Source organism: Saimiri boliviensis, chromosome 3 (genome assembly GCF_048565385.1).
Source record: "Saimiri boliviensis isolate mSaiBol1 chromosome 3, mSaiBol1.pri, whole genome shotgun sequence".
Taxonomy (NCBI): Eukaryota; Metazoa; Chordata; class Mammalia; order Primates; family Cebidae; genus Saimiri; species Saimiri boliviensis.
Window position 1 is genome coordinate 47,836,648 of NC_133451.1, and position 25,387 is coordinate 47,862,034.

A 25,387-nucleotide genomic window follows, 5' to 3' on the forward strand; every position below is an offset into this window, starting at 1 on the left:
GACATTTAGTCAAAGCATGTTATGATTTGAGGGAGCTGCTTAAATGTTGGTATTTTGGCTAACATTTTTCTTTCTGAGGGTGGTGAAATTTTTGGGTAACTATATTAGTCCATTTTCATGCTGCTGATAAAGACATAACTGAGACTAGGCAATTTACAAAAGAGAGAGGTTTAATGGACTTGCACTTCCACATGGCTGGGGAGGCTTCATAATCCTGGCAGAAGGCAAGGAGGAGCAAAGCACATCTTACATAGATGGCAGCAGGCAAACAGAGAGCTTGTGCAGGAAAACTTCCATTTTTTTTTTTTTTTTTTTTAATAAAACCACCAGCTCTCAGGAGACTTATTCACTATCATGAGAACAGCATGGAAAAAACCTGCCTCCATGATTCAATTGGGTCCCTCCCACAACATGTGGGAATACAAGATGAGGTTTTGGTGGGAATACAGCCAAACCATATCATTCCACCCCTGACCCCTCCCAAATCGCATGTCCTCACATTTCAAAACCAATCATGCCTTCCCAATAGTCCCCCAAAGTCTTAACACATTCCAGCATTAACTCAAAAGTCCACAGTCCACAGTCCAAAGTCTCATCCTAGAGAAGGCTAGTCCCTTCCACCTGTGACCCTCTAAAATCAAAAGCAAGTTAGTTACTTCCATATTTTATGAATTCCAAGTTAGTTACTACATATGCCCCAGCTCCCTGATTAGATATAATAGGGGTACAGGCATTGGGTGAATACAGCCATTCCAAATGGGAAACATTGACCAAAACAAAGGAGCTACAGGCCCCATTCAAGTCTGAAATCCAGTGGGACAGTCAAATCTTATTTTAAAAAATATTTTTTGAGACAGAGTCTTGGTCTGTTGCCCAGGCTGGAATGCAGTGGCATGATCTTGGCTCACTGCATCCTCCAACTCCCAGGTTCAAGTGATTCTGCTGCCTCAGCCTCCTGAGTAGCTGAGATGACAGATGCTCACCATCAAGCCCAGCTAATTTTTGCATTTTTAGTAGAGATGGGGTTTTGCCATGTTGGCCAAGCTGGTCTTGAACTCCTCACCTCAGGTAATCTGCCTGCCTCAGCCTCCCAAAGTGCTGGGATGATAGGCCTGAGCCATTGCACCTGGCCAGTCAAATCTTAAAGCTCCGAAATGAACTCCTTTGACTTCATGTCTCATATCCAGGTCATGCTGATGCAAGAGGTGAGTTCCCATGGTCCTGGGCAGCTCTGCCTCTGTGGTTTGCAGAGTATAGCCTCCCTCCTGACTGCCTTCACAGGCCAGTGTTGAGTGTCGGCCGTTTTTCCAGGCACATAGTGCAAGTTGTCAGTGGATCTACCATTTTGAGGTCTGGAGGACAGAGGCTTCCTACAGCTCTACTAGGCAGCACCCCAGTAGGGACTCTGTGTGGGGATTCCCATCCCACATTTCTCTTCTGCACTGCCTTAGCAGAGGTTCTCCATGAGGGCCCCATCCCTGCTGCAAACTTTTGCCTGGGCATCCAGGTGTTTCCATACATCTTCTGAAATCTAGGCGGAGTTTCCCAAATCTCAATTCTTGACTTCTGTGCATTTGCAGTCTCAATACCACATGAAAGCTTCCAAAGCTTGAGGCTTGCAGCCTCTAAAGCCATGGCCAGAGCTCTACATTGGCCCTTTTCAGCCATGCCTGGAGTGGCTGGGACACAGTCACCAAGTTCCTAGACTGCAGAAAGCACACAGACCCTGGGCCTGGCCCTTGAAACCACTGTTTCCTCCTAGGCCTCCAGGCCTGTGATGGGAGGGTCTGCTGTGAAGACCTCTGACACACCCTAGAGATATTGTCCCCATTTTCTTGGGGATTATATTTGGCTCCTTGTTACTTATGCAAATTTCTGCAGCCACTTGAATTTCTCCTCAGAAAATGGGATTTTCTTTTCTATCGCATTGTCAGGCTGCACATTTTCTGAACCTTTATGCTCTGCTTACCTTATAAAATGCAATGGCTTTAACATCACCCAAGTCACATCTTGAATGTCTTGCTACTTAGAAATTTATGCCAGATACCCTAAGTTATCTCTCACAAGTTCAGTTTCACAAATCTCTAGGGCAGGGGCAAAATGCTACCAGTCTCTTTGCTAAAACATAACAAGAGTCACCTTTGCTCCAGTTCCTAACAAGTTGGTCATCTCCATCTGAGACCACCTCAGCCTGGATTTTATTGTCCCTATCATTATCAGCATTTTGGTCAAAGCTATTTGACAAGACTCTAGGGAGTTCCAAACTTTCTCACATGTTCCTGTCTTCCTCTCAGCCATCCAAACTTTTCCAACCTCTGCCTGTTACTCAGTTCCAGAAAGTTACTCAGTTTCTAAAGCACTTTCACATCTTTGGGTATCTTTTCAGTAGCACCCCACTCCTGGTACCAGTTTACTGTATTCATCAGTTTACATGCTGCTGATAAAGACATACCTGAGAATGGGCAATTTACAAAAGAAAGAGGTTTAATGGATTTATAGTTCCACATGGCTGGGGAAGCCTCACAATCATGATGGAAGGCAGGGAGGAGCAAGTCACATCTTCTGTGAATAGCAGCAGGCAAAGAGGAGCTTGTTCAGGGAAAATCCCCTTTTTAAAAAACCATCAGATCTTGTGAGACTTACTATCATGAGAACAGCAAGGGAATGACCTAACTCCATGATTCAGTTACCTCTCACTGGATCCCTCTCATAACACTTAGGAATCCAAGATGAGATTTTTGGGCAGGGATTCAGCCAAACCATATTAGTAACTGTTTTTGGTAACTTTTTCTGAATAAGTTTTCATAGAAACAATTTATGGTCATGGTAGAAATTTGAAAAAATTAGAAAAATATAAAAGCAATTAAAATAACCCATAATTATACCTTGGATTCACATTGTATAATTTAACACAGTATATACAATTTAGTGTTCTGCCTTTTTCATTTAACGTTATATAGTGAAAATTACTAAATAGTAGATGCTCTACAATAACAAGCTTTTTATTGTGCAACATTTCATTGAATGATTTGCTCAACGATTACCCTATTGTTGGAGATTTAGATTGTTTACAACTAGTTTTCTTTATTAAATATAAACTAATAATAATCTACATTCCTAATAATGGTGGATGTAGGTCAGTATTAGTTTATATTTAATAAACAGCAATTACTAGAGCAATTACTACAGCATATGCCAAACATTGTGCTGAATACTTTACATGAATTATCTTATTAAGTTTCATAATAATCCTATGAAAGAAGAATTATTTTCCTTTTACAAATGATGAAACTAAGGATTAGAGGCGAATGAACATTCTCACAGCAAGAAAAATAGTTTACCTCTAATTTATCTGATAGAAACAAATGTTCCAATTTGTTTTTTTATGAAAAAGTAAATGGGACTGTTCAAAGATTCCCATTGCCTATTGAAATATGTAATTATTAGGTCCAAATTGAGAAATTTGAGGTTTTTCTCAATTCTATATATATATGAAGTTGTCTAATGAATAGTTGTTTTTTTGAGGGAGTATTTTTAACATTAGTAATTATTATTCTACTCTGATCAAATAATACATTATACCCTTATAAGTCCTTATTTTGTGGTCTACAGAGAATAGTAGGAACACAGGCTCCATAAATAAGCCTTTCATTTTCCTTAGCAGATAGTAGAGCCACTGTAATTAAAATAAATAAAAAACAAGAGCTGGTGAAAATTATTGATTTTACAATACTTGAATATATACAGTGTTCGAAGATTTTCAAGTACCTACAGAAATGAAACGAAGTTAAACTAGCTTGCCAACCAGCTCAGGTTCTGCTCCACCACCGCTGTTTTAATGAATAGATAGGGATGATTTACAATCAGTCCATTTTTATTTTTGATGGTATGTAAAAGGGCTTGCTTTGAAAGTGCTTAATGATGGTCGATGGTTCATTTCCTAAGTAGTTGAATCTATTCCTGTAGCAGAATGTACACTTTTAAAATAGTACCAGACTAGATCAGAAAGTCCCAATTAGAGAATTCAGAATTAAATGAAGCTTTAGAGTGCTCAATGACTCTAAAAAATCATACTAAAATATATACCGCCAAATCTTATCCAACCTGAGGGATTAACTTTAATTTGTGACCATCCTGGAACTAACATCTATTGACTTGGGTGCCCACCCAGTGGGTCAAGGAACAAAGCAAAAACTAGAAGTAGGAAGTATTGAAATTTTAGTTACAAGTTGCATACAGGTAAACCCTAGGCGCTACAAATGAAGAATTTAAGGAATGAAAGGCGAAAGACTAAAGACGCCAAAGAGGTGAGTTCCTGAGAGCCTAGCCCCAAACTTCTGTGGAGACTTAACTTCCGCTTTTCTGGACACGCGTGGGCACCCAGAGCCCTGGCTAGGGAAGAATTCTGTAGGCGCCGCTGCCCTCCAGCCCGCGCGGCGGCGCGTCTCAGCCTACCCAGGGGGCGCGCAGCTGTCATCTGAAGTCTCCAGCCCCTGACCCATCGCCGAGTCTCAGTGACTTTGGCGGCCTCGCCCTCGGCCAGCAGCCACAGCAGCAGTAGGAGGAGGAAGAGCAGCAGCAGCAGCAGCAGGGGCAGCGATACGGCGCGTTCAAGCCGGGAGGGCGGCCTGGCAGCGGGGCTTAAGGGCGCAGTGAGGGCGGGGCGGCGCGGGCGTTGCCACGACGCGGGCCGAGCGCGTCCCTGGCAGCCAACCCATCCACGTCAAGGTTTGTTTAATAATCGCCAGGGTATTTATGGCCCGGCTCGGGGCGGCGTCTAGGGAGCCAGGAGACCGGGCGGGTCGGCGGATGAGGCGCAGCGGCTGCGGCCCAGGGCACCTCCCCCCGGCTTCCCGAATCGGCCAGGTCCGACCCAAGGGGGAGGATGGAAACACCTGCCGCGCTCTGAGCCCCTCCGGAAGAGAACACCCTTCCCGTCATAGCATCCCACCGTCCTGCGGAGGCCACCGCTTGGTCCCCCCAAGTCTCCTTCTCCCAGGGGCCGAGCGGAACAGTGAGCGATGGCGGAAAACCTGAAGAGACTGGTCTCGAACGAAGCTTTACGAACATTGCAGGAAAAGCTAGACTGCTGGCTGAAGGAGTACAACGTGAGTCTGGGTGAAAACCCCCCGGGGCTCGCCCTCCGGTAGGTTCCCGCACAGCCCTCGGCGGGGATTTATTAGGGCTGGAGTCGCTGGCTGCTTTGCAAAGCCTCCGCTGTTGGGATTCCTAACCCGGACCTCAGACTTCGACCGGGATCGCGCGGGGAAAAAAGGACACGTGTGCAGGTGCCCTGCTCTCCGAGCTGCGCCAGGCGACGCTGGGGTGGCGCGGACGGCGAAGCGCGACGCTAGGCGGCGGATACTAGAGAGCGCTTTTAATTAGTGGTAACTAAGGACGCCGGCGCCCTAGCAACAGGGAAGCGCTGCAGTCGCGGCTGGTCTGGTGTTTGCCATCCTCCTCGCCAGCGCAATCCACACCGCCTTCTTCCCCAACCCCGAATTATTTTTTTTACTACAACCTTCTCCTGCCCAGGGTTTGTACCAGAATGGATTTGTATCAACACACACCCAGGGGTTATTTACCCAGAAATCAGCGAAAGGACACTTGTTAACGTTGAGATTTTCACTTGCGTGCTGGAGGGGCTGGGAGGGCTGACAATTGAGGCACAGTTCCAACACCAGGGCGGATTCAGGCCTTTTGCCCAGGCATTTGTGAGAAGCCAATATTCTGTCACTAAACCCTTGAGCACTTTTCAAATCTCATTAATCCCTACCCCCACCCCGGCTCCCCAAAATTCCCCCTCCCCAAAATAGAACTCTTGAGTATTGAATTTGCTTTACATTCGTTCAGTACGTCTTAAATAGAGATTTCCCTTCTCATATAGCAAGGAGCTGTCAGGCAAAAATAACTGTGGACCGGGAATTACACCCCCTTGTTTCTACTTTTAGATCTGCATAGAAGTAGCTGAATGACGGGGTCAAATTATTTTACTTCTCTGGGTCTCAATACTTCATCTGTGAAATACCAGAGCTTGGTTTAGATGATATGTAAATTTCCTGTTCAGATTTCAAGTTTTTGAGTCTAGATTGCTTGTTTCTGAGATCCTAGTTGTCATGAGGTCCTTGGGCTTCCCCATTCACCCTTGAACCAGGGCTGCTGAAGTGGAGGGGAGCTCAAAGAACAGCTACAGCTTTCTCCTTAGCCTTCCTTTCTAATGCTTCCTGTTCAATCTCTTTGCTTCCTTTTGAAGAACCAGCACTGACTATTCCCTCTCCATTAAGAATTCTGGACAGTTAAAATGACATCTTTATCACAAAAGACTTGGGTTCCTCCCATTAATTTAAAAAGTATCCATTATCTAGTCTCAGGAGATTGAGCATAAAAAATCCTAACACATATACAGTATTCACTTTTTCCCCCCAGTGGCCTAACGTCTGAATTAAAACAAACAAACAAACAAACAAACGTGTTGTTTGTCACAATGTTTATTACAAATAACACTAGTATTCGTCTGGAACTAATAAAGTATAATTTTAGAAACTCTCTGTAAATGATGAGAAGTGCCTTAGTTTATTACATTTTTCTGTCTTGAGAACATCCCATTCTCTACTCCCGTTAAAACCATTTCCATCCAGCTGCTCCCTTCATCTCTCTACAATAGAGGCTTCACTCACAGCCACCAGTGTTTTTCATACCGTGTGGCCACTCCCCAGGCTCCATCATTTCTCTTGAGTTGGCTGGCATCTTTATCACATTGGAATGTTGACACCTGCATTCTTCCCCTCTACTCCTGCTTCATCTCTTACATGTACGTTGACGAATCTTATTTCTATGAGACGTGTTCTCATCTGAGCTCTAACTTTTCCAAATACCCATTGGACATCTTTCAATAGTGAATGCCATTGCCATCTCAAAGTCAAATCTGTACAAAACGGAACTGAGCCTCTCTCATGTCCCAACCACAGGCCTCTTTTCTAACTAGTCTTCAATGTTATATACTATACTCCCTTTCACCATCATAATCTGTCGGTTCTAACTTCAAAGTTCATACAGAATCTGAACATTTTTCACCACCCCACTGCCACCACCTTTCTCCATCCTTGATCTTCTGTCACCTCGATCATTACAAAAATAACAACCTAAAGAGACTCTTCTAAATGTCAAGTCATATCTCAAGTTACTCTTTTTGCCAGACACTCCAAACTTCAGAAAAAGCCAAAGCTCCTACAGTGACCTTCAAAGTCCTACACAATTGTGCCCCTTTAACCGTATCTATTACTCTCTCCTTGCTCAGCCCTCTCCAGCAGTACCAGCCTTCTTGCTCTTCCTAGAGCATGCTGTCCAATAGAACTTTCTATGATTATGGACAGGTTCTATATTTGCATTGTCCAATGTGGTGACTATTGACTTGAAATATGGCAAGTGCGCACTGAAGAACAGAATTTTAAATTTGACTTAAGTCCAACATAAATTCAGATAGCCACATGAGGCTCGTGGCTACTATCCCAGACAGCACCATTCCATAGATGCCAGACATGCTTTTGCTTCAAAGCATTTTGCACTCACTGTTTTCTCTGACTGGAAAACTTTTCACCTGTCGATATTTGAGTGCGATCGTAATATCCTCTCTTTCTTTCTAAAAGGCTTCACTTAACCGTCACCTTCTCAGAGAGGCTCACCTAACCATCATATTTACAGTTGCAATCTCTTGTTCTCACTCTTAGCACTTACTATCTTCTCTGCTTTAGTTCTTCCATAATAACTGCATCTTCTAATTTTTACTTATCTACTCATTTATTTTGGTGATCACCAGTCCCCTCTCCTGCTCCACTGGAATGTAAACTCCACACAGCAGGGATTTCTGCCTTGTTTTGATGGTTGCTGTATTCCCAGCACTTGAAACAATGCTTAGCACCTAGCAGCTACTCAACAAATACTTAATGATTTAATTAATGCCAGACACTTAGTTTCTTCAACTAATTTCTGTTCTTAAAACCTTGTATCAGGTGTAGAATTAAAAATGATCCCCACGTATCTTTAATTTGACCTTTATTAAAATTGAATTGAAACTGGAAGCCACAATTTCCAATTAGGAGCACAAGTGAGAAAATGCAGGTATTCCCAACAATAAGTCTTTGTGTAGCTAAAGACAGAATGAGAAAAATCTCTAAACTACTTGTCATAAAATGTGAGTTAAACCTAAACTTATTCTGTATCTTGCTGTCTATATTTTTAGTTCTAGTCAATTGCTAAGTGTTTCCCTGTAATACTGCAATGTTATTTTATTAGTCCAGGGACTTTTGACTTGAAACTTTAAGATGAATATTCACAGCAGCAAACTACAATTGTTAAAACGTTGGTTGTAGAAAACTACATTTGTTTATTAAAACCTAGAAATTATGTTTGCTATGAAAGGTTGATTTTGTGGACCATGACCACATGGGTTTAGTTCTAATTAACACAAGTCAAATAAAAGGCCATATGTACTCTTTCAGAATTAGGAAACTGATTAAAGCAATGCCCATGGGAAAAAGTTGTTTTCAAGGAAAACAGATAAATGACATAGATAATTCTAAAACACAATGCAAAATTTTGATTTATTTTCACTAGCCATTATTTGGATTAACTGTTAGATCTCACATAGTTTTGCTTCTCAGTTTTTCTCACATGATTTTCTTCTACATTCCTTCCCATCACCTCCGCCTTCATCTGACCATCACCACCATTTCACGTATAACATTTTAGCTGTGCTTCATGATCTGTTTCATTGTATCCTCTATATGATATCAGAGACAGTACATTTAAAAAAAAAATCTTCTGCCCCAAAGCCATTGTTATTTACTTGCTGGCATTTTTTTTTTAATCTGAGCATTCTTTTGTGTCATAGGAAAAACCATGTATTGATTGATAAAAACTTTAAGAATGGATATTTTTCAAACACCTTAGAGAAAAAGAATTACTAAAAAACAACAAACCTTGCCAACTCATTTTCTTTTAGTTTGTTAAAGTGATGCTGAATGAATGCAAGCCTCATCCCAAGTGTTGATAAGGACTTTGCCTTTAGAACTTTGATTCCACTGGAAGTTCAGGGACAGCTTGGTGTGAACACATGACTTTCAGAAAGTTTTCCTCCTTTGTGGTTATTAAGAATGTTGGTGAGAGAGCCATCAAGAATCCCTTCTTCTGCCGGTGTGGTGGTTTACCCCTGTAATCTCAGCACTTTGGGAGGCCAAGGCGGGCAGATCACTTGAGGTTAGGAGTTTGAGACCAGCCTGGCCAACATGGGGAAGCCCTATCTCTACTAAAAAATACAAAAATTAGCCGGGCATGGTGGAAGTTGCCTGTAATCCCAGTTACTTGGGAGACTGAGGCAGGAGAATCGCTTGAGCCCAGGAGACAGGGGTTGCAGTGAGCCAAGATTGTGCCACTGCACTCCAGCCTGGGTGAAAAAAAGATTGTTCAACCAAGAACGAAGTCAATTATCAAAAGCTTAATAATTCATTCAACACATGGTCACAGAGCTTTTTTTGTAGTGTCCATTCATTCATTCAACATTTTTCAGAGCTTAAGGTGTGCCTATTTATGCCAGGTGCTGGGAAGAGGTATGTGAACTGCATCTTAATGATGAGCATCTAACTAGAGAAGAGGAGAAAGGATGGAGAGAATGGCATGTGTGAAAAGCACGGAGGCATGAAAAAGAGGGCAGATTTTGGGGTGGGGCTGTGAATAGTTCAAGGCAGGGAGTGGAAGTGAGATGAGGCTGAGCAGGTGGGATGGTTGGGGCCAGATGGTGAAGAACCTTGGTGTTGTGACAGGGAGTTCAGACTTTATCTTGAGGGAAATGGGGAGAAACTGAAAGCATTATGCAGGAAGGAGGCATGTTTGGATTGTGTTTTAGAAAGGTTGTTCTAGTTGTCCCATGATTGGGAAATTGGAAACTCTAGGAATAATGTATGGGGCTGGGTGACACTTTAGGCAAGAAATAATGTGACTCAACATTTCATAAACTAGACCAGCACGTTTAGTAAACAAAGTCAAAGACACTAAGAATGGCCCTTAGGTTAATGTAAGAGTATGCTGTCCCAAATGCCCCAAATTTATCATGCAATGTCGGTGTGGGATTCTCAATCATCTCTTCAAAAGGCTCAAATAACCTTATATACAGAACTGAATTCTTTTTTTTTTTGAGACGGAGTTTCACTCTTGTTACCCAGGCTGGAGTGCAATGGCACGATCTCGGCTCACCCCAACCTCCGCCTCCTGGGTTCAAGCAATTCTCCTGCCTCAGCCTCCTGAGTAGCTGGGATTATAGGCACGCGCCACCATGCCCAGCTAATTTTTTGTATTTTTAGTAGAGACGGGGTTTCACCATGTTGACCAGGATAGTCTCGATCTCTCGACCTCGTGATCTGTCCGCCTCAGCCTCCCAAAGTGCTGGGATTACAGGCTTGAGCCACCGCGCCCGGCTCAGAACTGAATTCTGACTACCTAATTACTCTATAGAGATGTTATCCATTCTCATCACCTCCACCTTAATCTGGCCATCACCACCATTTCATGTATAACCTTTTAGCAGTGCTAAAAAATTACCATTCCGGTTGGTTTATAGTGACATTAATATAAATCCATAATTTCAAAGTCAACATTCCTTTCACTGTGAACATAAGTGAAGAGAAATTGACCTTACAACATTAACTATACCTGGAGGAGGTCAACTCTGAGCTGAATCCCTCCTCCTTTTGAGATGCTTTTGTTTTCCCTCAGAGTCCCTGATGATTACGGAGTTGATCTGGGATAGATATGTGGAGATTTGATGTTTTCTAAATATAATCTACATACTTACAGTAGCAAGTGGTAAAAATTCACTATACTTTGATAACTCCATCCCCAAGATAGGATGAGATTATATATATTTTAAGCAAAATAATGGACACCAGAACATTACATTCTATTCATAGAAGCTTTTGATTATTTAATAGGTGAGTGGGATGGTGGAGAGGGCTGGTAACGCAGTAAGACTTCCTCAGACATTAGTCTTCTCTTGTGTTCTAGAAATCTGAACTAGCAAGTGAAAACAGTATATTAAGTATCAACACATAGAAAGGAGGTATTAAAGAGGTGTCTCATTTGTTTGTTTTAGAATAATCTTCGTGGTTGAGGGATTATAGGCTGCCTCCATGCTGAAATATGCCTGATTCCTAACACAAAACGTTGTTGTAGTTGCTATGGTGAGTTCAAACAGCCTCCCTGCCCTCCTTCACACATCCTCCTTTGTCAACATACTTCTATATTCTTGAGGATGCAATCTGATTGGTAACTTTATAGAGAACATATTTCTTCCCTTTAGGACCTTCATCTCTTTACTAGCCAGAACAAGATGCAGTAATGAATATAACACTGTACCTCAGTGTCTCAACAGAATGGAGATTTTTCTGTCATTCACATGAAGTCTGATGGCAGCTCTCCTCCACCACTAACTCGGTTTCAGTCTCTCTATCTCATAGAACTGCCATCCTGGAAGGTCTCAAGGGGAGAGAGAGCAAAAAGCTTGCGTTGCCCTTAAATCCCACACACTACTCAGACCCATCGTCCCTTGGTCAGAATTAATTGTAACTGGCTCCAATCTAATTGTAAGAGAGCCTGAGAAATGGGGGAACTGTGGAATTTTATCTGGTGCTACCCCTTTCACCACAGTTACCAATAATGAAGTCATAACTCCAAAAGAAATTGCCAAGTGATTAAGGCAGGGGGCGTTTTTAACAGAGAGGCTGTCATCTTTTTTAACTTGTCTTTCCTTATTTTCATTTTGGACACATTTGTTAATGTAAATATTACCATTGTTTAATATTTAAAAATAATAAATAATTAAAGAAATCCAATAGGATTATTAACTGTGGGTCCAGACACTATAAAATCTAGTGGAAAAGCCTAATTAGAACCTTTGCTAAGTTGTTTAGAGTACATAATTGTTGAGGATTCATAAGGCTACCTTTTCTTATATCTAAAATTCAGTATTTCGGTTTGAAAACTTTGTGGTTTAGGTAGTGGTGTTGTGATAAGGTCAGCCACAATGTAGAATAGAGGACCAGTTTTACAAACTAGGCCTGCTGAAAAAGCTGCCCACATGTGGGACTGCTGCCTCCCTGGAGGAACAATTGTAGCCTGTGACAACCAGCATACAAAGAGCCCTTGGAAGCTTTCAAAGTACAGTACTCTTCATGCTGTATTGCCTTTAAACTTTGTTTAAAAAAACTGAGATAAGCATGTTTTATTTTCTGCATCATATGGATGAGAAAAACCAAACCTCAGGAGAGCAGCTTACCTGTCCAAGGTGTCTTTTGGTTAGAAGGGGTGGAACTTAGATTTGAAACTAGGTCTTTTGGATGCCAGTTTATTCTCTCATCTCCTACAGAGGAAAGGAGGGTACCAAAAAATCCCATTTATCTGTCGTGTCCATTTCCTGCCATCCTCTTCCAAACCCCCTACCCCAACCATGCACGCAGATCCTGAACAGTGAAAAAATATGGTCAGAGTTAGGGCTTTGTTTTCCATGTGTTAATTTTCATGGCCAGTTAGAAAAGGCTGAAAATTCCTCCTCTTCTGTCTAGTGTCAAGATACTTATTAGCTGATTCATCTTTTTTCCTTACTCATTTATGAATTTCTCTAATTGGCAGAATAGGAATGACATTTTTGTGGGGGATGTAAAATGAGTCTTTTTAAAAATAAAAAAGTCAGTTAAACCATTTAATATTGTTATAGCATTTATATTTTAAAGGAATATTGATGGATTTTAAAAAAATAAGAGTGATGAATCCCTTCATATTTTCTTCTTCTTCTTTTTTTTTTAGAGAGAAAAAAATAATGAATGAATTTAATGATCGATTCCAAATATACAGTACAGGGAAGGTAGAATGAGTAAGAAAAAAAATCATATTTTCTTTCCCCTTTAATACTAAACCATATTATTCAAAATGTGTTTCAAAATACTTAGTCAGAGCATCAAATCCCAGCAACTACCTTAAATATTCACTAAGAAAATATTCAAGCAACAGAAATCCATTGTGAGACACCATCTAGGGAGAACAGCTACACTGCTGTATATATTAACTTAGTCTCCAATATTTAGCAAGTTTGTTTAAAAATTACTATTCCTGTTGGTTTATAGTGACATTAATATAAATCCATAATTTCAAAGTCAACATTCCTTTCGCTGTGAACCTAAGACTTCTTAAAAAATAGTTGTGGGTTGGGGTACAATAATGACAATGACTGTGGCTGCTGGGTATGTTCAAAGCCTAAAAGACTGGCAGGCTTAGAAAGGAATAAACTGTGTATAAAATATATAAATTCTCAGCTTACTACTGTTCCCCACATTTTTGCTGTACATTCTTGTCTAAAAATATGGTATAAATTATTCCCTTAAATTTGGAAAAAAGATGAACACATTTTCATCTTTCAAAATAACCCTTTTAAATAAAAAAGAAGTTCCTCATGTTTGTTAAATTTGTTCAAAAGATGGATTTAAATACCTTCTTCATGACATGTACACATTTTTCACCCTTAGTTCTTCATTACCATCAGTTTGGCAATAAGAACTCCAGTGTTTTATCAAAAACAGCATTCGATAGATTATACGATTGTTAAATCTGCATTTAAATCATTCTTAACACACTGAATTATAACAAAGTCCAAAAAATGTATGACTACTCATCATCGCCCTTGGAACTTATGAATTATTGCATGTAATTTTACATGTGTATGTAATTAAAACACATTTTATGGGGAGGGGGTGTAAAATAAATACTATCCACATTTCTTCAGTTCTATGTAATGCTGCCTAGATGTTTAGATGTAAGGTGAATATTACTAATAGAAAGTGCCAGGCTATTTTAAGGACTGTTTTCTAGGCAGAACAATTTTGCAAAACAAAGATAAGCAAGAGCCTGTGCAAATACACATTCTCATAACGTAATTGCTAATATGAGGTATAATTTATAAGCAATTTATATAAACATATATAGGTGTAAGCCACCACTAACTCACAGTCTAGTGAAAAGCTTCTCAGCTAAAGTAGTTTGAGGATAGGGTTAAGGGAAATGGGAAGGGGTGAACAGGGCAGGTTTCTAGTGGGAACACCATTTGTGTACCTTATCATTGTCATCATCTTGTATGTCACAGTCCCATGTTGCAGAAAGGTAAATCTTTTCCAAGTATGTTACACTATATGTAGCATAGTAAGATTAAGTATCGCTAATGTTTCATTTGAATTTGTATTTAGATATACACATAATTATATATGCATATCATAAACTACAAACAGAATTTTAAAACACTTTAATGTCATTTTGGGAACATTAACTGGTAAGATGAAATTAGGCACTATAGAATTTTTTAGAACATCTAAACTCATGGTAAAACCAAAGGGAAATATTACTACTTCTTTAGTAAATGGCTTGTGTGAAACCTTAAGCTCTCACTCATTTTTTTTTTTATAGATGGGTATATTTGGTGAGGATCGTGATGCAATGATTGTTTAGCAGCAATTTTACCAAGCTGTAAATTCTTTTCTTAACAGGCATTGTAAACAGGTAATATCAATTTTATTTAAAAACCATGAGTACCACGCTGGTGGATATACAACTTATGAATAATTTGAAAAGTACTTCACATTTTAAAAGGCAAATGCAACACACAAAAACCTATACTAAACAAAGAAGTGATGGTATGGATACATGATTTATGTGTCTAAAATGATACATACAGTACATAATTAATTTTAACTATGCGATCAGTACATTTTTCCACATGAGTCCCTTCATGCTTCACTTTCCCCAGAAACGGAATTCTGTACTTCTTCTAAAATTGGTTATCCTTGGACATCAAATTACATTTGATCACAAATTTAGTAAACTGATGACACAAAAATGTTTCATTTTTATATTCATCAAACATCTGTTGGTGATGAAAATTAGCATGTGAATATATTCAGTAAATCCTACTGCATACTGATATTAGTTTTGCTACAGATGATTCCTTTATGCTCCTTCCGGGAAAATATTTATTGATATTCAGAAGACATGCAGCACCGTCAAGTGAGTGTCTAGCATAGTTTATAACAGGACACTCTTTTGGAGTTTTATGAGCTGCACAAAGAAAAATCTATTGTTCAATTGCTGTCATTTGAGTATAAGTCTCTGTATAGCATTTGCTCTGAAGTTTGACAGCAAGTCTGTTTAGCTCAAGACAGAATTGCCTTAAATGTTTATACTTCCATACACCTTCATATTGGCCTTCAAGTGGTTCGTGAATTTTTTCAATGCCGGAACAATCTTCTCTTACGTGCTGACGAATATACTGTGCCTTGGTGCCCAGACTGTTCCACTTCAGCACTCCCGTCCCCTCTGCTGTAACCATCCAACATCTGGGTGGTTGGATCTTTTGTCTTGTCTTATACATAGAAAGCATTTTTTTTGTGTGTATGAGACTGGAATTTCTTAAAGTGGAAATTACGGTAGTTTGTACTGAAATTGATGGGTTTAAGTCACTTTTCAAATTGAAGATGGAATGTTGATTAAACATGTTTGTTGACAAATTTTATTAATTGAGTGATAAATGTATTCATCATGTTTTCTTCCTCTCATGTTGTGGAAGTGATTCAAGGTGAGGAGCATAAAAGTAGGTCTGAGAGAAGTGTTAGTGGAGAATCTAGGAGGATTAGGCTCTTGGAGGGGAAAGGGCTGACTCTTAATAAGTTTGAGGCTGCTCAGGATTGAAGGAAATGAAAGGGATCAAAGGATCTGGGGTCTTTTTGGATAGTGGCTGGGGTGGCAGATGAGAAATAAGGCTGGATGAATTCAATAGAGGCATATCATGGAGGACCTTGGAAATCTGGCAACATTTGGGCTTGATGGGTCAGGAGCTTTTATTTGGGCAAGAGTGTGGTGTCATGGAAGGGATGGGAACAAAGCCACTGTCCTGTTGTTCTCCTTCCTCATGCTATGAAACTTCCTGAAAGAGTAATCTGTTCTTATTGCCTTTGTTTCTTCAACTTCCATTTGCTCCTCCAACCCAGTGCATTTTGGAAATATTTCAAACATTGTCCCCCATTCTGCTGTAATGGCTCTCATAATGGTCACTAGAGGCCACTCGATAGTCAAATTCATTCCCTTTTGTTCTAGTCCCGGCGTCCCCAGACTTTTTACACAAGGGGCCAGTTCACTGTCCCTCAGACCATTGGAGGGCTGCCACATACTGTGCTCCTCTCACTGACCACCAATGAAAGAGGTGCCCCTTCCTGAAGTGCGGCGTGGGGCCGGATAAATGGCCTCAGGGGACCGCAGTTTGGGGACCCCTGTTCTAGTCCTTATTTACCTCCTAGATTTCTCTGCAGGTGTCAACTGGCACAGCTTGCCAAATTTTATGGCTTCAGTTACCTCCCAGATACTGGTGACTCCCAGAACTATCTCCAGCCTGGGTCTGGCTCCAGAGCTCCTGACCTGGGTAGCCACCTGCTTTCTAGAAAGCTCCATGTGGATGCTCTAGAGGACCCAGCAACCCAATATGAACCAAGCAACAATCCCAGCTGTCCTCTCTCTAGTCTTGCTGGTTCTCCGCTTGTGTCCTCTGGTTGGGTAATGGCATCACAATCCCCCATGTGGCCCAGGTCAGAAACCTGGGCCCCTCCCGCTCCATCATGTCTCATAAATAGGTTCATTCAGCCCTCAGTATTCTACTTGTTAACTAGCTCTCAAATATCTCTCATGTTCTCTTTTCACCTGCTGCTATTATTCAAGCTCCTGTTGTTTCTTACATGTGTGGGAAAACCAGCTTCTAGGGTGTATTTATTGCAGATCTCAAGAGAACTTTGTTGGAAAAATTCATTCAGTTAAGTGGGAAAAACTCATAGGCATTGTAGTGTCAACTTAAAATCATGAGATCTTTAAATTTGGGAAAGGAGTGCTTTGTTTTTTTAGAAAGGGTAACACCCTGCAGGCTGGGCAGTAGGCACCTGCTGAAACCAGAGGCAGGTACTTCCAAGTAGGAGGGGTAAGACAGGAATTAATGCTGAACGGGTTGGCCGAGTGTATACATATTCAACAGCTTATAGGAGGAGCTATGAATATTCACTAAGGAGGAACACTCACATGCATACTAAGCAAACATGCATGTTACATACATCCTATATTCTGGGATGGAGGCTGGGGGCTTAAATTTAGATGTATTACAATGAGGCCCTATACATCAAAGGTAGGGGCAGGGACGCGAAGGAACTTAGTGTACAGCCTCTGTGGACTAGTCAGAATCAGACTATAGTCCATGGTCTCTTATGGGGAGAAAGTTAATGAAATCAGTCTCTTAGCCAGTTGGAAGTTGCAGTTGTGGACTGTGGAACAGGGGAGGGGATCAGTTAGTCAGAGTCTGGCCATCAGTGAATTGCAGGCAGTTGTTTTAACGTTGTTTATCTCGAAGCCAGTGCTTGCTTAGCTACTGGATAAAAAGAAAAAGCCTTTTGACAGAACACAATGGATCCTTTATGTGTAGGGTTATGTGACTTAATCCTTCGCTGGCGTGGCCTTAGGTCTTTATCTTATTGCGGCACAAAGTCTGTTACATTAGTCTTAAGATCTCTATTTCAATAGTAGCTTCATGAAATCCAGAAAATTTTGTCTCTAACAGAACTAACAGTATTTTTGCAGCAATCATGGTAACAAAAGGAAGCTCTTACCCCATATCTGTGGCACAGGGGTTAGTAGCTTTAAAAGAACATGTATTTATGTTAATAATGCTGGTGGTTATATTCTCGAATATTTTATTCTTTTCTGTTAACTCTTGCTTTCCTATCTACACAAAGCCATTAGAATATGTTTGAAGTTTACTTAATTCAGTCCCACACATATAACATGGCAAGTTCTTATTGATTTCCCTGAATTCATTCACACCCACTTCCAATCCAACTTTGATATAGCTGTTCGAGGCATCATTTTTATGGCTCTCATTGCCTATACCAGTGATTCTCAACACAGAGAATCACTGATACAGGCAGTGATTTTTAAAGATTTTTTATTATACTTTAAGTTCTAGAGTACATGTGCAGAGCGTGCAGGTTTGTTACATAGGTACACTCGTGCCATGGTGGTTTGCTGCCTCCATCACCCCATCACCTATATTAGATATTTCTCCTAATGCTATCACACTGCTAGTCCCCCACCCACTGACAGGCCCCAATGTGTGATGTTCCCCTACCTGTGTTCATGTGTCCTCATTATTCAACTCCCACTTATGAGTGAGAACATGTGGTGTTTGATTTTCTGTTCTTGTGTTATTTTGCTGAGAATGATGGTTTCCAGCTTCATCCATGTCCCTGCAAAGGACATGAATTCATCCTTTTTTATAGCTGTATAGTATTCCATGGTGTATATGTGCCACATTTTCTTTATCCAGTCTATCCCTGATGGGCATCTGGGCTGGTTCCAAGTCTTTGCTATTGTAAACAGTGCCGCAATAAACATATGTGTTCATGTGTCTTTATAGTAGAATGATTTATAATCCTTTGGGTGTATACCCAGGAATGGGATTGCTGGATCAAATGGTATTTCTAGTTTTAGATCCTTGAGGAATTGCTACACTGTCTTCCACAATGGTTGAACTAATTTACACTCCCACCAACAGTGTAAAAGCATTTCTATTTCTCCACATCCTCTCCAGCATCTGTTGTCTCCTGACTTTTTAGTGATCGCTATTCTAACTAGTGTGAGATGATATCTCATTATGGTTTTGATTTGCATTTCTCTAATGACAGTGATGATGAGCATTTTTTCATGTTTTTTGGCCACATAAATGTCTTCTTTTGAGAAGTGTCTGTTCATATCCTTTGTCCATTTTTTTGATAGGACAGTGTTTTTAAAACTTACCCACAGGACTCAATGCATTTTACTTCACAATATGGCACACATGAACCCTTATACATATAAACTTGTTTTGCTAATCATTCTTATCTTTACTTATTGTGGCATGTTTTTCTATTTTTTTTTTTTTAGTATTATTTGCTGTTTGAGACTCATTAAATTGATTCTATTACCCACAATGCTGTGGTTATCAATCTTCATTGCACATAGGAATAATCTAGAAAGCTTTTATATTTCCAATGACCAGGCCCCACAGTAGAGCAATTAGATCAGTTTCTAGCAGCAGTAACCCACAAAGCTCCTCAAACAAAGTCTTTCTTGAATCTTTGTGGCCCTTATCAGCTTATCCTTTGAGTTCTACCACTGAAATAAGGACCAATTTTTATTATAGTAAGTAGCATGTGTTTTTGCATTTATTTTCGTGTTTATCTTAGTCTATAAATTCCTGCAGGTCAGGAGACATTGTGTCCCTAGCATCCAGCGCGTAGTGGCCCCTCCTTAAAATTTCTTGAGAGTATAAATGCATGAATACACGAACCATGCCCGTCTGCTTCTTGAAACCATCTCCTTCTTTGGCTTCCTGGCTCTTCTTCATCTTGCTTCCTGGGTGTCCTCTCACTTCTTACTGTTCTTGTTTTGTTTCTTATCCACTGGCTCTTCTTACCCAGACCATTTTTGACATAGCAAGATAGCCCCCCACTCTGCCCTCAGCCCTCTTCTACTCTCCCTTCTCCCTGGTAGTCTCATCTGTGCATGTGGCTTCTATACTGAAGCTTTCCAAAGCCACACTCCCACTCCTGCCTCACTTCGAAGCTCTGGACGTACTTTCTATCAGCTTTGGGGAAAGCACTGTGGTTGAGAGATCAGCTCCAATGCTGGAGGCTGCAGGAATGAGAGATCAGCTCCAATGCTGGAGGCTGCAGGAATGGGAGATCAGCTCCAATGCTGGAGGCTGCAGGAATGGGAGATCAGCTCCAATGCTGGAGGCTGCAGGAATGAGAGATCAGCTCCAACGCTGGAGGCTGCAGGAATGGGTTTAGGTCCCAGCCATTGTCTCTTCAAATTACTTAACTTTGTTTTTCCTCAATGGTGAATTTGGGATGATGATGGCATCCCATTTGTAGGGTTGTTCTGAGGATTAAATGAAGCTACGTATATAAAGCTCTTAGCACAGGGTCTCGCTGACATAGAGTGGTACTCAGAAGTTGTTAGGTACTACTACTGGACATGCCATCTGGAGGTCCTACAGACCCCCTCACTTGTTCAAACCCAAATTCAGGATCATCCCTCTCATACTTCTTACTCGTTTCTAAACTCCCTGAACTTCTTAGGTAATGCTGGAATCAGTGGGACCCTGACTGGCACAGATGTAATTTGGGGCTGGGAAAGACCTTTGGGGGCCCTCGGTTTGTCTACAGCCTCCAGCATCTCTCAGCCAGATGGTTATACCCATCTACCCCCCTACCAGACTCACTCTGTAACCCAAATTCTATCTGGACTGCTTTTGCCAGAGAGATTTTTGTAACATGCAAAGCAAATATGAACACGTCATACCCACCTTCCTCTATTGCATCATTAGACATTTTGATGATGGAATAAAGCTCAAGACCCTTAATGTGGCAAGCCAAGTCTTTCAAACATGGTCTCTTGACCCTGCACTCACTTCCCCTACTATGTCTTGGTACTTTCTGTTCTTTTGAAATGCTCTTCTCTCTTACCCTTCATCCCTCAACAGAGCTTCTTTCGCTGCTCCTATAGCCTGTTATCACAAGGACACTTAACATAATCTCTAAGGTAATTATTTATCCCCTACGTGCCTCTTGTTCTCCGTCTCACTTCCTCATCTCATGAGTTCATTGACTACAGTCAACTTTTTTTTTTTTTTAATATAGCTTTGTTTCCTGAGCTTTGTTTTCAAGGCCTTCCATATAATAGGAGCTCAATGATTTATGAATGAATAAATATAGAGAGTCTGTGCTCTGCAGACAGTATAATTAGTCCATATCTTTGCTCTGTTTGTCTTGTGTGGGTATGCGGGTATGTGTTTAGTAGAATAATGTGACCCTATTGCAACTTGACTATCTTGTGCAATGCTTTGTGTTTAGAAGTTGCAACATGTTGTGGCCCAGCGCGGTGGCTCATGCCTGTAATCCCAGCACTTTGGGAGGCCGAGGCAGGTGGATCAAGAGGTCAAGAGATCGAGACTATCCTGGTCAACATGGTGAAACCCCGTCTCTACTAAAAATACAAAAAATTAGCTGGGCATGGTGGCGCGTGCCTGTAATCCCAGCTACTCAGGAGGCTGAGGCAGGAGAATTGCCTGAACCCAGGAGGCGGAGGTTGCGGTGAGCCGAGATCACGCCATTGCACTCCAGCCTGGGTAACAAGAGCAAAACTCCATCTCAAAAAAAAAAAAAGAAGAAGTTGCAACATGTTGTAACATGTCTTGGTGGGAAGGGGAACTGTGTGACATAGGCTATTCTCTCCTGTTATTTAAGTTGTGTTTAAAAACTCATTTGATCAATGTTCCTCTGGGTACCCATTATGTACCAGGCACTGGGCATGGCATAGGAACAGATAGGAATGATACCGTAATAATACTTCTAATTATCCTGTACCTCTTTTATGCTAGGCTCTGCTCATGAGATCAACCACCTCCTAAACAGGAGGAAACAGAGCCTCATATTTAAATGTCTTTTCTAAGGGAATGCAGCTAAGTTGAGAACCAGATTTGGAACAAAGGTCTACCTTATTCCTAAACCACTGGCTCCTTTCAGTACTGCATGCTGCCTCATAGGTGCTAACTGATGAACACCATCTGTGTCTGAGGTGTTGGACGTGTATTATTTTGATTTAATTCTAACGCTCTGCAAGGCATTGCTATCCCCATTGTATGGGAGAGGAATGGTCTCAGAAAGGTTAAGTAACTTGTGCAGGGTCACACAGAATTGTGGCAAGTGACAGAGCTGAGATACTTAGGTTTGCTTGACTCCCAAGCTCATTCTCACTTAGCATGTGGAATGATCTAGTCAGAAGGCGGAAGGCTTGTAAGCAGGTAATTGAAGTTCAATGTTATAAGTGCAGATATAAAATGGCCAGGGCAAGGAGCTGCTGGATTAATGAGGAAGGAATGGAGATAGCTGTTCAGGCTCTGGGTTTTAAATGCTCTACCATGTCAACATTACGTTATTAAACCATTCATTCACCAACTGCTGTTTGGACCCTTCAATTTGCCAGGATACTAGTGGCAATAGATACAAACATGAGAAAAGCAAGGTCCTTTTTAAAAAGAATTCGTGATCTTTTTGGAAGGAGAGGTTAGAAGGACGAGATGGAGAAAAAATGGCTACAGGAGAAATCAGTGCTACAACAGAATTAGTCATCAGGTACCATTTGCCGAGCATGGAAAGTAAACCAGCTGCCCTCTCAGTTACAAGCCCATCCCATCCATACTCCATGCCAGGCCTGAAAGGCTCTCCAGGTCAACCTGCCCTGCCAACCTGCCCTGCTAACCTGCCCTGACCTTCTGTGCCTCTGCCACATTGATATATGTTTTGTCATCAAGGTTGCCAAACTTGTTCCTGCCTCAGCACCTTTGTCCTTGCTGTTCCCACTGCCCGGCATGCCTTTTCCCTGCTGCTGTGCTTTCCTGAATCTTATAGTCCAGGAATGCTCAAGGGTCCCCTCCACAGAGCAGCCTTCCCTGGATGCCCTCCCCGTTCACTCGTGGTCACATTATCCAGTCCTCCCTCTACTCCCAGCATGAATCCTGATCTGGAAGTCTGCACAGATTAGTAGTTAAGAGCATGAGCTTTGGAAGCCAGGCTGCTGGGGTTCCAATCTCAGCACTGACAATTTACTAGCTGGGTAGCCATGAGCTAGTTACTTAACCTCTCCGTGCCTCAGCTGTCTCATCTGAAATGGAAATGATATGAATAGTTCTTCTATCTCCTAGTGTAGTAGCACGAGGATTAATTGAGTTTTATATGTAAAGCACTCAGAGAGCCTGGCATGTAGAAGAGAGATAATCAATACAAAGTGAGTGAATCATCTCACTTATATGCATCCATCCAACACATAATGAATCTGAATAAGGGGCACTGTAGAATGCAGGGTTGGGAAGACAACAACCAACAGGACAGGCCCAGTCTCTGTCCTCAGGGAGCTTCCTGCCTGTCTGAACTATTTCCTTAGTTGATGCAGATGTGCGTTTGACTTGCAAACTTTTGCTTGGAGATCATCTTAACTTTTCCTCTTCCTTCTAGTTTCTATCCTTTGTGTACCCTGTTTTCTGTTCTGGGATTTGTTGTGTCCAGGAGGCACCGAGGACCAATGCCTTATCGTACCCTTAGGCGACACATAAATCGATGTATTTTTACATCCATGTGATGTTTGCTGCTTGCAGTTGTTTTCCTTCTTCTAGTGTTGGAGTCAGAGGTTTGGCTAATGCTGAAATGGTAGAATCTTGTAAAGGAATGATGAAAGGAATAATAGCTGCAAGATTCACTTCTTGGCCTCCTCCTGTTCTGTTCTCATTCTTACAGTATGGAACAACTGGAACCACCTCTTTTTCCAAGTCTGGCTAATTTCATCTTGGCCTAGATCTCACTTCTTCTTGGAAGCCTTCTCAGACTTTCCAAGACAATGGACTCTTGGGTAGAGCTTGCATTCATTTGTGTAGGTAAGACTTATTCCACTGCAGGGTAACTGGCTGTTCATCTGTCTGCCCCACGAGTCTGCAAGTGCCAAGTCCCTTATATCCTCAACCCAGCAATACCTTCTTGCTGTTAAGAAGTAATATTCTCCACCAGACGCGGTGGCTCACGCCTGTAATCCCAGCACTTTGGGAGGCTGAGGCGGGTGGATCACGAGGTCAAGAGATCGAGACCATCCTGGTCAACATGGTGAAACCCCGTCTCTACTAAAAATACAAAAAATTAGCTGGGCATGGTGGCGCGTGCCTGTAATCCCAGCTGCTCAGGAGGCTGAGGCAGGAGAATTGCCTGAACCCAGGAGGCGGAGGTTGCGATGAGCCGAGATCGCGCCATTGCACTCCAGCCTGGGTAACAAGAGCGAAACTCCATCTCAAAAAAAAAAAACCAAAAAACAAAAAGAAGTAATGTTCTCGATGCACATATAATATATACATATTGAATTTATGTAGAGGACAGGAACCAATAAAGCAGATAAATTCGGCAGTGATTTGTATTGTCTTACCACAGGTCTATTTACTTTTTAAATGTGTTTTTGTATGGTTTTACTGAGTAGGATTATTACTATAAAAAACCACCTGCAAGACTCAGTGGCTTAACACACACAAACCAACTTTCTCAACCATGTGACAATTCAGTGCAAGCATTCAGTCAGCAGTCTTGCAAATCTTGTGGCTCCTCTATCCCTTATGCCCTCAGCATCCTCTCTTGGCTCTTCTGCATTCACTTGGCAGATGGGAAAAGAAAAAAAAAGTTGTTTGGGCCGGGCGCGGTGGCTCACGCCTGTAATCCCAGCACTTTGGGAGGCCGAGGCGGGTGGATCACGAGGTCAAGAGATGGAGACCATCCTGGTCAACATGGTGAAACCCCGTCTCTACTAAAAATACAAAAATTAGCTGGGCGTGGTGGCGCACGCCTGTAGTCCCAGCTACTAGGGAGGCTGAGGCAGGAGAATTGCTTGAACCCAGGAGGCAGAGGTTGCAGTGAGCCGAGATTGCACCCTTGCACTTCAGCCTGGGTAACAAGAGCGAAACTCCGTCTCAAAAAGAAAAAAGAAAAAAAAAGTTGTTCAAGAGGTTTCCTTCTGGGCCAGGCCCCAGGCATGTATCATTTCCCATCCAGAGAGCCAGAACTCAGTTACACAGCCACATAAACTGCTAGGAAAACTGGGGAAAGTGGTCTAGTTGTGTGTTCAGGCGGAAAGGGAAATAGGTTTTGATGACTATACAGAGCATAGGAGAGCCAGGCAGCTTTTGGGTCAAGTGAGGCCCTTGTCTTCCTGCAGTGGTTCCCAGAGTGAAGGAATTGCCCTGATTATGTACTCTTTTGCTCTTGCAGACAAACACCTGTGATCAAAATCTAAACCACTGCCTTGAACTCATTGAGCAAGTTGCCAAGGTGCAGGGACAACTCTTTGGGATCCTCACAACAGCAGCCCAAGAAGGTGAGAACGGCCTGTACTTTCCCTCCCAGCTCTCCTTTCCTTTCTCTTCTTGGTGCTCTTTTGTGTTCTTTGACTGTAGGTGCTGTTGGGTTTCTCTTACTGACCTGATGTGTGTATTCTTTTAGGAGGACGTAATGATGGCGTGGAAACAATCAAGTCACGCCTTTTGCCTTGGCTGGAGGCTTCCTTTACAGCCGCTTCCCTGGGAAAACCTGTTGACAGCAAGGTCCCCTCTCTGCAGGTGGGAGTGCTGAAAGATAATCCTTGACCTCATTAACAGTGAGATAAAATGAATCAGAAACCTCTAAGAGAAGAGAAGGCC

At 41.7% G+C, this 25,387-nt stretch overlaps 1 protein-coding gene and 1 pseudogene across 4 annotated transcripts in view; one reads left to right on the forward strand and one right to left on the reverse strand.

The window, feature by feature from the left end:
- Positions 1-4,748: 4,748 nt before the first annotated feature.
- The window catches only part of SPATA18 (spermatogenesis associated 18), a 53,006-nt gene continuing 32,367 nt past the window's right edge, over positions 4,749-25,387 (forward strand). For 2 of the 4 annotated variants that reach the window (XM_003933631.4, XM_010344178.3), the window contains exons 1-3: positions 4,751-5,108; positions 24,960-25,065; positions 25,191-25,306. In XM_003933631.4, coding sequence (XP_003933680.2) covers positions 5,022-5,108; positions 24,960-25,065; positions 25,191-25,306 — 309 coding nt within the window. In that variant the 5' untranslated portion in view covers positions 4,751-5,021. Of the gene's footprint in view, positions 5,109-24,959; positions 25,066-25,190; positions 25,307-25,387 lie in introns of all 4 variants that reach the window. The other 2 variants (XM_074396121.1, XM_074396120.1) reach the window with 2 other exon arrangements.
- Positions 14,820-15,418, reverse strand: LOC101044199 (MOB-like protein phocein pseudogene; annotated as a pseudogene).